At 31.7% G+C, this 13,736-nt stretch overlaps 1 protein-coding gene across 11 annotated transcripts in view; it reads right to left on the reverse strand.

Moving 5' to 3' along the window:
- Positions 1–467: 467 nt before the first annotated feature.
- Positions 468–13,736, reverse strand: part of LOC148605700 (protocadherin Fat 1-like) — a 134,654-nt gene continuing 121,385 nt past the window's right edge. For 5 of the 11 annotated variants that reach the window (XM_088550703.1, XM_088550704.1, XM_088550702.1 and 2 more), the window contains 8 exons: positions 13,126–13,528; positions 12,242–12,388; positions 11,293–11,469; positions 10,377–10,574; positions 9,265–9,768; positions 8,789–8,902; positions 6,647–6,682; positions 468–3,855 (listed from right to left, as the gene is read on the reverse strand). In XM_088550703.1, coding sequence (XP_088406829.1) covers positions 3,104–3,855; positions 6,647–6,682; positions 8,789–8,902; positions 9,265–9,768; positions 10,377–10,574; positions 11,293–11,469; positions 12,242–12,388; positions 13,126–13,528 — 2,331 coding nt within the window. In that variant the 3' untranslated portion in view covers positions 468–3,103. Of the gene's footprint in view, positions 3,856–6,646; positions 6,683–7,498; positions 7,526–8,788; positions 8,903–9,264; positions 9,769–10,376; positions 10,575–11,292; positions 11,470–12,241; positions 12,389–13,125; positions 13,529–13,736 lie in introns of those variants that run through there. The other 6 variants (XM_088550706.1, XM_088550701.1, XM_088550705.1 and 3 more) reach the window with 6 other exon arrangements.

Here is a 13,736-nt window from a genome sequence, read left to right on the forward strand (position 1 = left end):
ATCTTTTTCAGTTGGTTTTCTCACCAAGTACTTGTCACAGCAGCTAGAAATTTAACATCTTTCCTATGCCACATGGTGGGATGAATTTTTGGGAAAAGTCAACGAACTTCCTGTTTACCAAGGACTGACTTAATTTTCCCTGTACAGTGTATGGTGACTGAAATTGAGGGTATTACTAGTGAGCCACTTACATATTTTTTTGTCTGTTATGCAAATTTTTCATATGGATAGATAATAGTGATTTTGAGTTCTTGTGGGATTAACAGGAATATAGAAACAAATCTACCACAAAGAAGGTACAACAAGGGTTCAGAAGCAAGGGATTCATTTTGCATGGCTCGTTAACATGTATTTTTCGTTGTGGTTTTAAAGCTATCCAGTTCTGTTTTGAAGTTGGAAGCTTAGCTTCATCAAGATAGTAACAAGCCTGAGAAACATAATAAAACTGTACAAACAGAAAAAAAAAATATTTTTCATAAATTTTATTACTTCATCTGGTATTTATACAACACAATACTACACAGGTTTAACCTGAACTTCACAATCATAAAACCTAAAAATACCATTCAAACTCACAATCCATCTATAAAAATAATTAAATCATATTAAAACATACATTCATCATAACATTCTAAAAACATGTCACATATACTCGCTGAAACAAACACTAACAAATTGGCAATTCTAAATATGTTTATTTATTCACCATTGTAAAAGATGAAATTCAAATGGTATAAGCTAAAGTGGATAGCTGTTTGATGTCTATGGAGAAAGTACCCAAATAAATGGTTTCCATTATAACTATGAAGACCCAGGCAAACTGCAATAATCTGTATTAGATTCAACATACATTTTTGTATCATTATTTTTCATAAAATTTTGAGAAATTTTTTCTTGCATCAACTGTATTTATCTGGAAAAATAAACTTGTATGTGTTGATAGTAATACTAGCCTACATGTAAATTTATAAAATTCTGCATTATTTCTGTAAAAAGGTTAAAATCAACATTATGGAACTGTTTATTGGTGAATAAGAAATCTTAAAATACATGTACATGTTATGATTATCTCAAATGTCAAATGTAATATAGAAATTTTTCAATGTTAAATTATGTGTAAAATATGAAATGAATGTCGATATTTGATTTGAAATATGAACATAGATGTCATAATTTGTGTTACTGACATTAAGTCAAATTTTGTAGTTGTGTAAATATGAGACATCAAGCTCCCAATGTTGAACACAGGCTAATCCTGAAACTTGTCTAAATAGTCCACATTAAAATTAAATTCTAGTTTTCATTTTATTCTGATGGAGGGAACATAATCTAATTTCTTAGTTTTATTAATTTCAAATTAATACTTAACAGGTTAAAGATTTACCAATATGATTTAAAATATAAAGCATTCTAGAAAATATTTCCTGGATTAAGTGTAGCAAGAATCAATACCAAATGTTGGTACAAACTTTTCTTCAATAAGATCATTTTTGGTCAAACACACAATTTGAAATCATGTACATTTTAGAAGCAAAAAATTGTTGTGCTTTAACATTTAAAATTCAATTATTTGTATTGAAAGCACACTAATGGCAGCATCTAGTTTTACAGTAACACGAGTTTTAAGCTGTAATTTTTATTCACAAATATAATATCACATACAAAAGCACTTTATAAAATTGAAGATTTCTTAATAAATTGCACTATGTAAAAACTAACTTAAACCTTAAGCATGCTCATTTCAATTTGCTCCATTCAGCAAAAGGAAAACCAATTGTGAAAGACAAATTTTCTCAGATCAATTGTAGAACTCAAAAAGACAATTTATAGACTTGGCTCTTGATAGCATCTACACAACATGAACATACACTACTTTAGGATCTTACAATGAAGGTTTAACATCTTCAACATTAAGAATAAAAAGATACAACCCTTTACATAACACAACAATTTTGAACTGTGTCATAATACAAACACTATGCATATTTTATACAAATTTATGCAAATGAGGTAATGAATATGCATGAACAGTGAATACTAGGTAATATTTAACAAACCTGACAACTAAAAACATAACACAACCATTTTATGCTAATGTTGTAAACAAGTAAATAAAACTAGTTCACTTACAAAAAGGGAGGTAATAAAAAAGTAAATTTTCAACTGTAGAAAAAAAACTATATTTTTCAACCTATTTGACACAACTTGCGATTTTACAGCTCTGGCTCCCTCAAATGTGCTAAATGAAAAATGAGCAATTTTTCTGTTGTTGTTGAAAAAGTGATTTAAAATCAAATACATAAAAAGTAACAAATCACACAGACAGCTAAGATGATTAAATTTACTGGGATGACATCACAGAGGAACTTTATAATCACAAAGTCTTGTAATGCTATTTAGATACCTTTCAACAAATGTAAATATCAGTAATTATTTTATCTACCACTCAGTAGCAATATTTCATATGTAAACAGGCAATTATGGGCTCTACAACTTACATTCATAAATTTATTCCACGACACTGCCTGACAAATCTTGAATAATTATGTCATTCTTTGAATCAAAGAAATTAAAAAAAAATGAATATTTATAACATAATGAGAAATGAATATTCAAAAAACAAATCACTCCATGAATATTCAACAATTAACTGGCAGTATGCTATAAACAAACACTGTACATGAGAAAGCTAAGAGAAAATGAGGTAAACCGGCCCATTGTCTAACTGATTTGGTACAATGACATATAATCACAACTAAAATGTTAAGTACTGTTAAAACAATTTAATTAAAAATGCAAAAGAGAAATGTAAAAACAGATCCTCTGTGTCCATGATGTCATTGTTTGTGTCGTTTGTTATGGGAAGGTGTAGTCATAGCACCAAATATTTCTTAAAGCAACATATTTCTAAATCAAAGTTCATAAATTAGTGAAAAGAATATATTAGATTTAAGTCTTGATCTTGGTCCATCACAACCTATTTGTAGTCATGGCAACACATTTTTGAACACAATTATCTAAAGGTCAAAAGATATGACCTTTTAATGTACTGCACTGGTACTTCAAGGCATGCTGTAAGTAACAGAGTTGTTTCCTCCTTGTGCTACACTTGTGTATGAAGGCGTTCAAGATTTAATGGAGTTGTTTCATTGTTCTCATCACCACTGTCTTCACTGAGATTAATCTCACTGTCTTCAATCTCGCACAAACCCGATATGTCCGATATTGAGGCGTTTGTAGATGTGTAACCACCCACTGAATCTATCATAGATGACCTTGCATTGTATTCACTGTCTGTTATGTTGCCATGGAAACCTAATAAAGGCTGCTGGGATGGAAACCCATAATGCACCACATCATCATCATCATCTAAGTCATCCTCACTTAATTGACTAACACGATTTTCACCTCGGAATTCTTCAGGAGGATCTGGAAAGTTGTCATTGTCACTATATTCATCACGAGATTCATCATTTAGATGATATGAAGGGAGATAATCATTTGGGTGGGTTCTAAAATTGTGTTCCGGAAGTTCATAACTGTCATTATTTCCATCACTGTTGTTGACTAAATGAGAAAATATTTCTTGATAATTTGGTGGATTCAAATAATGGTCAGTATCACATTCATTATCGGCAAACTCGGAATCGCCAACATATTCTGATTCCATCATTTCACCATCGGTGTACATACCAATATCATTGGTAAAGTCATGAGGTTGGCAATGTGCATTTTCATTTGATTCATTACTATGCGGACTGGAGCTTGGTGAATCTGGACATTCCTTATTAGGTACTTCGCTAATGTTAGGCAGAGAAGGCCTTGGTGCCCAGTCAGATGCATCCCAATGGTAATCTGGAAAAAAAAGTTGAAAAAAATTGATAAAATATGAACTTGCATTTAATAATCATACTGCCATTGATAACATTGAAGTAGTTCTGGAGTATATGGTTTTTACTGTTTCATCAACAGCCATTTTGTTTCTACGGAAAAATTTGCAAAGCATGATATGTGCAATATACATGTGTAGAACTCTTATAGAGCTCTTCATCTGTGTTAAGTTTATCATTATACAAATACATGTACTTATTAATAAAGAGATGACTAAAAAATACCCAACAATTTGAAAGTTACTTTTAATGTGCCATATGAGTTTTTTGACATAAAAATATCTATTGATTGGTTTATAAACTTAATCCTTGTACAGAAATTATAATTAATAGATTCAACTCTTTAAAATAAAAACAAAAAATGTTCATGCTTGAATAATGTAATGACATTTAAATATCAATTAAAAAAATAAATTTCATAAGGGGATGATTAAAAAACTGGAAGCTATCTACCTATGGGCTTAAATGAAATTAAATATTTCTGCAAAAAGGCAAAAAGCAACTCTTTTGCATTATCTAAAGTGGCTTTAATAAATAATTTCTCTTTGCAGTGTCTACGAAACACATCTTTTCCTGCACTGTCTAAATTAACTGATAATGGATCAGCACAATGCAGAGGCAGGGAAATTTATGTTTTGCAAACTAATAAGCAGAGATGATAAAAATAAAATTGGGTTTCTACAGCTCGGCTGATATATCATAAAGTGTTACTGCCCATACTGATTCTAGCCATTGATAAATTAATTCTAATTAGAAGTTTGTTAATGTTCATGAAAACATTTTTTTTCAGATTGTAGACTTTTGCACCAGGATTAATGATTCTACCATATCTATAGGTACATAAAAGTAACTTCGTCTCAAATATTTAATTTTTTAGCACTAATTTTTTTTATAGATAAAGATTTGTTAAGTAGTGAGTCATTTATATCGATCAGACATTTGAAACATTTTGAGGTAATATTTGATTCAAAATGGATACAGAAAACAATTATTAGAAGATATTAAGGTCATCATGCCTACTGTACATGCAGTTATCTTTTCCATCTAATCTACATAATTCACTGTGTATCATTTTACAGTGTTGCAAAGAAATTCTACAAATCATTGAGTATGTGGTAAAAAAGGCTGGGCCCTTAACCAATTGGATTCTTTTACATTCAATCTATGTACATGTAGACCATTGAGTATGAGGTAAAGAGGCTGGGCCCTTACCTATTTGGATTCTTTTACATCTAATCTATGTACATGTAGATCATTGAGTATGTGGTGAAAAAGCTGGGCCCTTACCCATTTGAATTCTTTTATATTTAATATATGTAGTTCATTGAGTATCATTTTTTACTATGGTGGTCCAGCTGTCCTTTAAAGGGGGGAAAGGGGGAAGTGCTGACAGACCACTCAAGTAGTAATTATCAGTGATCTGTACAACGAAGAAAGAACATAAAGCATAAAGGGAGATAGGATGGTGTCTGGACCCATCCCAATTTTGATATGCCCATGTTCAACCGATATAGCCTTAAGATACTAAACTCATCATTTTGCTTACAACATAACAATAAATATTTTCTGAGACATTTTAATGATAGTCCTTGAAAAAAACTATCTGACAGCTAAGGGCAGTAAAATTGTTATAAAGTCTGTTAAATTAAAAAAAAAACTACTAGCCTACAGTCTGTTTAAAATTGTGAACATAAAGTATAATCAGGCGTGACTGCAATGTTTTTCAAAGTTTTCATTTCTAGGATGGCAATGGACAAGATAATTTCAGTATATCCCCCTTTTGCAAGAAAAAATAAGGTGAAGAAAATAGGTCAAGTATTCAAAATCACAACAGACAATTATAATCATTGAATAATTAATCTATCTACTTTAGAAAGTGTCTTAAAGAACTTCATTATAAAAAAAAATGAGAAAAAGAGTATCAGAGATAACTCAAGAACTACATTCATAACGATTAAAATAGTTAACTTCAGGTAATAGAGTTTGTCTTCCCTAGATTGAATAATAACCACCTGATGAGCTGCCTACGTTTCAATATTCCAGTTCACTACCTCAGGAGGTTGATTAAGTAAAAGTTAAAAGAAGAACAATTCTATCCCATGAAGTTTACTATTTAACTTGCTGTAACATATATATATATATAAAAGTTTAGCTCACTGTTCTAACCATACCACGATCTCCTTAAATATTCATCCAAGATATAGAAATAAAAGTATAATACAATACTGTTTCAATTCTTAAAAGAATTCACCAACTTTCACCTAAAAATTTACCCTATATACAGGGATAAAAGTATGCCTCCCAAATACATGTTTAAGTGTTTGTGAGAGATTATAGGGATAGAACATGCAATACATGTAACAAGTCACATGACCTGAGCAGAACATAGCCACATTTATACTGAAAATAGATACATAAATTTTTAAGTGCATGCAAAACTGAAATTCTCCGCATAGAACAAAAGAAATACATGAAGAGCAAAAGAGCAAAGGTCAATTCTGGATGTAAATTTACTTTCTGAAATCTTTACAGTAATTAAGTAACAGGACTGTTCCAGAGAAAGCAATTTTTTTACATCCTGCATTTATAGTTGATCTTAATCATTGTTTCAGGATTTTGAGAAAAATTTCATGCCAGAAAAAATAGTCTAGAGAATCTAAACTTATGAATATTCATACATGCAAATTTGAACAGGAAATGACCTTTGCCCTTTGTGAAGCCAAGCGTAAAGAGCATGCCTAGCTCTGATTGGCTACCTTTCCGTGTCTTCCTTCTACCTGATTTTGATGCTGCTGTGTGGAGAAAGAAGTTGTGTTAAAATACTTGTCAATAAGTTTGTAGAATGATTTCAGGACAGGCCATGTTAATGCCTCAATGATTTTACTCCAAATAATGAATTTTTCTTTATTTCAAAACTTCTCATATTTTATTCTACTTTATTCGCAAAATTAATTTTAACATTTTCTCTTACAAATTATGCTTACTAAATTCTTTGGTGGGTTATCATACATGAATAAATTTATCTATGTGAGCCCAATAAAACATGCTTGACAGTTTCTTATTTTGTTTTATCAACAACATCCCCTTTTTGTACAAATCAAATTTTCCATCATTCTACAGGATCAAACTACAGACACTAAAAGAACCCATTAACCCCAAAAAATTACTAGCAATGATTTCAGACTAAATTTTAAAGAAATGCAAAAATGAAAGTAACTAAAATCATTAGAAGTTATGAAGTACTAATATAATGATAAAAAGAAAGAAATAAAAATATTTAAAAAAAAGAACTATACTATGAAGTAACTGGACAAAAAGGTCTTTTATCTAAATTAAATCCTAAGACTTATATATAATTTTAGTCCTTGCATAAAATAGATATTATAAACAAATTGCTGATCTAACTGAAATCAACACGGGAACAACTTTTAAAAAAAATTTTCTCTATGCCGTTTTTTTCAACGAGAAATCACCAAAGCCCAATAACCAAAACAAAGCAGCAATATGCTGCATAAACCTGCATGCAAAGCTAACTCCTGCAATCAACTGGCAAATGAAATGAAAATGAAAAAGGAACTGTAGGGAAACTTTATGTTTTGAATTCTTACCCGTGTATCAAACAAGTAAAGGTGAATCTATCGGACATATATCATAAATAACAATGGTTAAAGTTATTTTTAGAAATGATGCAATTAAAAAAAAATATGATTAATATTATTTGTGTATGAAGAAAATGAGACACAAAGGATATCATCGTTTAAGTAATTAAGGCGACATGTACATGTACATTTGTACGTAATATACACCAATACATTGTACAAATAAAAATTTCATTACAAATTGTATGAAAGTTCAGTGATATTTGTTTTTGTCATTCTTAGTTATCAAATTATTTCACATAAATATTGATGCTATGTCATCATTATGAAACTATGAACTTCCATTTTTAATCAATAAAAAAATAAACAGAAGAAGAAAAGAAGAAAAATGACATTGAATGTATTAAATAAAGATAAAGAAATTATAACAATGCGAAAAAAAAAATGTGTACATATATGATACAATGATAATGAAAGCAAAAGTGTCAGCCATTATATCCCATAATTCTTTGTTCCTTTTAAGCCAATTTTGTAAGCTGAAGCAGTTTGTGACAATGGATGATTCTAGAGAGGCAGATGTATGCTTGAAATGAAAGTCATTGTGACAAGATGTAGATTTTGGCTTCCTAACACAAACAAGAAATATTGTTTAAGTACAGTTATATATTTAATTGACAAAGCGATGATTGATAGAATACAGGATTTTTCATGTAATTTGTTTTTATCTTAGCAACAACTTTAGAATTATTTTCATATAATATTGTTGATCCAAACAATCTCAAAATCATAAGGACAGAAATTACATTCATATATAATCCTGATATGTGTTACAGCACATTCATTGTTTATGTTCAGGGGATTTTGAGTTGGTCTTACCTTGATTAAATGACAATCACTTGATGAACTGCCTCAGTTAAGAGAAAGTTCTATCTGACATACATTCAAATACCTATGAAATTAATCAACAGGTAAATTGTCTGATATGAATTTTAAATCTTCTTAATTGTCCAGTTAACAAAGGAAATTCATCAGGTGATTGTCATTTTATTAAGCCAAAAAAAACTCTATCACTTGAACATGATCATTGTATGGACTGTAATAGAACACAAATCTCAATCACTTATATTTTGTTTTCTAAATCAACATAAGGGAGTTGTTCTGCCTGTTTCTAGTATATTACTGTACTCAGGTTCCTTTCATAATATCAATAATTATTTGTCATGATTTATGATTTATCATAAAAAATTAAGATTATGTTTAATCACAAAACTGATAACAATGATTACAGGTAAACTATACCTGGTTCATCCTCAGACTCTGACACTGGGAGGCTACTAAATGAGACATTATCTGGAGGCCCAACTTGGGGACCAGGTATATTTTTGACATACATCTTTTCTGGTCTGTTTTTGTCTGCAATTAAACATTATCATTTTCAACCTAAGCATAGTTTCAATATTTTTGTCCTTTAGCAGCTGTAAAATGAAAAATGAATGAGAAGTACAAATATATAAGAACTTTTATGGTTATATTCTAAAGGAAAAAAGAAAAAAAAATGCAAAATTTTTTTCAAGTTATGTGTCAATTTGCTATACAGAGGAACTTAATGAAATTCCTTAAAAATCATTAAGATTCCCACTGCAGCATTTTAGAAATTTCACAATTTGTTAATATAATTAATAAAGATCAAGTACAAAGTACAAAAATGTATTCAGAAAATAGAAGACCATCAACATCAGTTAACATCTCCTGTCTCCTGATACTTCATTACATACCATCATGGTGTTCTAGCATATTCTCTATCTCCCATGGAGATTTCTGTATGGAGTCTGTCTCTGACGGTGTATTGGATGACGGTAACGGTGCCAATGATGGGGCTTGGCTGGCGACCATTCGAGGTAGTGGTGCAAAAGTCTGTAAATATTCTTGATAGTATGGAATGTTAGTTATATTTTGTAAGTCATCAGAGTTGCTCCCATAAGTTCTAACATTGTCGAAGTTATTCAAGGTGTTGAGTGAGTCATGCTGGCTGGGGGTATACGACGCTGGACGATCTGGCACAGGGGGAGGTCGTGGACTTGGAGGTGGGTTGGTTATATCAACGTGACTTTTCTTGATTCCATTCTTGCATGTGTCTTCTTTCAGAGATCTTAACATTACATCTGTTTCATCAGTTGGAATTCCAAGAGTGATGTTACCATAGCGACCATTTTTACGTCGTCTGATGCATTGTATAGCCACAAATAAGAATGCAAGGAAGATAAGTCCACCAGCTACTCCTAAAAGGAAAAGTACAGCATTCAATAATATACAATGAGATCTGTATTAACTGAACCTTGAAAAATAACAAAAAAACTGTCTAAACCAGACATTCTAAAAGTCCTTTATATCAGTTTAAATGCACATTAAACCTCTATAAGCTGAATACCTCTATAAACCAAACCAATTTTAATATGCAGTATATGATCCATATTCATAAAATTACAAACCTAATTCAAAATCAACTCAGAGCTGAGAAAGTGCAACAAAACTAGTACGGATTGACAAGGTGATTCCAATATACCAACCCATTCATTGAGTGGGGATGTAATAAAAAGCAATGAAACAAGGTAATGATTTCTTACCTTTGACCTAGGAAGTACTTGAAACCAGGTAATGATTTCTAACCTTTGACCTATGAAGTACTTGAAACCAGGTAATGATTTCTAACCTTTGACCTATGAAGTACTTGAAACCAGGTAATGATTTCTAACCTTGAAACCAGGTAATGATTTCTAACCTTTGACCTAAGAAGTACTTGAAACCAGGTAATGATTTATAACCTTTGACCTAAGAAGTACTTGAAACCAGGTAATGATTTATAACCTTTGACCTAAGAAGTACTTACCAATAATAATGTACAGTTCATCAGAAGTTATACCAGCAGCATTAGACACCATATTAGGGGTAATCAGTTCCTCACAGTTCCTTCCTGCCGATCCCTCTGTACAGTTACATATGTATGTGTTGTCCGTGTTGTGACATGAAGCACCATTCTTACATGGACTGGATCTACAAGCACTGATAACCTTGTCACAGAACTGACCTGTAAGTTTACAATTAAGTATTAATATTAGTTGACAAATTTCATATTTAGAATGTTCTTTCTGCCTGGGATATATATGACTTTCACATTCACTTCTGTTCCAGAAAAGTTCTTCAATTATATTGAAGTCAACTGGGGTCAACAGGTGCAAGAAACATTGCAATGGGAGCCAAAGGAACAGAAATCTGATTCAATTACTACAACAAATTTTTTGAATGAACCATATTATAGAATAATTTCAGATATTTTTATGTTCTGAAATTTATTGCTGTTCTTGAAGCCTTCAAATCTGATATCCTTTCTTTGTCTAGTATAAAACAATAAACAAGTTTCTTCCTGATTCGACATAAGTGGCGAATGTGAAAGTTGTCTATTGTTTTGTATGTGACAGGTTACTGACATTGCATCATCAAATATGGGCAATCTTCAAAATTGATGTCAATGATAAATAGACCAACATCAATTTTGAATGTCTCAAAAGAATATCATGTAACATCCTACTGAACTTACTGAAATATCTTTTTCTTCAACTTTAAAACTTAGATTTTAATGTATATATTGGTGCCTTTAATCCACTGCCAAACCTATATCTATAATTAAATATTGTCTGTAAGTTTTAAATTTCAGATTTGCTTTCAAAAGCAAGGGAATGACATTTTCATGAGTTTTCGTGAGAAGTATAAAAATGTCTTAGTCATATGACCACTGTAAAACATACCTTCATACCCCTGTTGACAGTTACAGACCATGGAATATGGTCCTTCTATACAAGTGGCATTGTTTTTACAAGTATCTTCAGAACAGAAGCGTCCATATTCACAGTATTTTCCTCGGAAAGGAGGTGAACATTTGCATTCAAAATCATTTGGAACATCTTTCTTGTTCAAGCACTGACCTACAATACAACATATAAGTAAGAAATACTGTCAGCAAGCTGTTACCCCTAAAATTTAAATCGAGTAAAATGATAAAAATGTCTATCCCTTGAAATGGATTGTCTCCCTTTGTTGTCCTCTGACAATTTTTCTTTATGCCTTAATATAATATATAACTCAACATTGCTAAACAATGCAATCAAAATCCAGTGAGCCTTTTTAGAGGGAGCTATGCTGATATGTGAGCTGATTACAGGGTGGACTAGCAAACAGATACAATGGTTCCTATATAGTCCCCCAAAATTCTGCTTACACGAGGTTTTAAAATAAGTATAAAGTTGGCAACAGGGCACTAGAAATTCTGTTAGAGTCAATTTTTTTTTTAAGGAGTTAGAAAACAATATTTGATTATTGCAACTAAAATTGTATACATAAGTTTCAAGTCCCTCAAAAACAATCAATGGAAACCTACGTAAAATGGTACAGTTAAAAGTTTTGAAGTTTCATTAAAATACTGTAAAGGTATTAATTTTCACAGATTTTGTCAAGTGAACATATTTGCGGGTATCAATTTTCTGGATTTCAAAAAAATGATTATCATTTTATATAGTGTTAACAATCAATTTCGCGTGTACTAATTTTCGCAGTTTTATGTCCACCGTGAGAATAGCACAAATTAGTATGTTTACAGTAATTCAAGAACAAACAGAAACATCTTATAAACAGAACTGAAATTAGTGTTCTTGTTTTTGGAATGGCATGATTTTTGAATGACTTTTACATAGAACTAACCATTATTTTTGCATGGGCTGTTGGCACATGGGTCACTATCTATTTCACATCTGGCACCAAAAAATCTGTCTGTGCATGTACAGATGTAGCCATTACCTGACACCTCACAATGGCCATTGTTGTCACAGGGAAATGTACTACAAATGTCTGAAAAAAAAATGCAGTTTTAAAACTATTTTAATATAAGTCTTGCAGAGAAAAATATATACAGCAAAATGCTTCCACTCCAGCATTATATATTGTAGGACATGCAAAAGGAACGGGATAAAATCAAACTTTGGAAATTCAAAAATCAAAATCACTTCAATTGCTTATAAATATATACAATGTTGCAATAGCAGTTTATAAATATAAAGTGACAAGCTCCATGCAGCAGTAGATGTTCGTTTCCTATCTCTCTAACCCCTGCAGACAGGCTATTCAAAATTGTCTGGCGTAATTCAAATCATATGTTGTTAAACAATCGGAGATTGCATGAAATCATTCATTTTACCTGACTTTGCAAGATTCTTGCACTTCCCAGAGGGCTTGCTGCAGCGTCTAGAGTGATCAGTTTTGGACAGGTGTTTGGTTTAGACAGGAGTTTGGTGTTGACAGGTGTTTGGTGTAGACAAGTGTTTGGTGTAGACAGGTGTTTGGTTCAGGCAGGTGGTCAGTTTGGACAGGTGTTTGGTTAAGACAAGTGTTCATTTACCCAGGTTTAAAATACATTACAAACTAATATGGAGGGACATCAAAATGTCTGTTCTCGGTCAATTCAGGGTTCAGCTGAGACAGATTTCACTGTAAGTCTGATACATGCAGATGTATAGAATTACAATGTCTGAACTGCCCAAAATTTTGCCAAATGCTACATCAGTGTATAATTGCCTATAACTACTTACTAGTACCAGATGGAGTTTGGTATGTATCTTTGCAATGGAACTGCAGATACTTGAACTCATGGTCCAGAGCAACAGCGTTGATTCCATCAAAAGGCAGACGGACATCGTACAACTTGATGTTCTCCATGCATCCTTCAAATCCACGTCGAACGTCCAGAAAACCATTGTACATTTCAACCTCGGCACCAAAATAAACATGGTTGTCTCTAAGGTCAAGGACATCATTAATACCCGGAGATATTGCCATGCTTGAGTACTGGTGATCTAAAATTAGCTCAGCAGTTTTGCCGTGACGCTCTACAACAATGTCGTGCCATATGCCATCACTGATCAGAAGGGGGATAATAACAGTTCCTTCACCACTACCACAATCAAATCTGTATTGTAACATGCCGTTAAAAATCTGCAAATATCCAAATTTTAGAAGTTAGAAAATTTCACCACAAATATGAATTTAAAAAATCGGTCATTACCGCCTAAATAAAACATACTGTTCTTACCAATAAGCATTTTGGAATGTTTTTGCAAATTTTGAAATATAAAACTATTTTGTTGTTCACTTTTGTCTAACTTGTACAACCCCATAAATTGTTATCTATGTCCTTACTTTA

The sequence above is a fragment of the Perna viridis genome, chromosome 10, assembly GCF_037379345.1.
Source record: "Perna viridis isolate PV_CMFRI_1.1 ecotype Kerala chromosome 10, ASM3737934v1, whole genome shotgun sequence".
Lineage (NCBI taxonomy): Eukaryota > Metazoa > Mollusca > Bivalvia > Mytilida > Mytilidae > Perna > Perna viridis.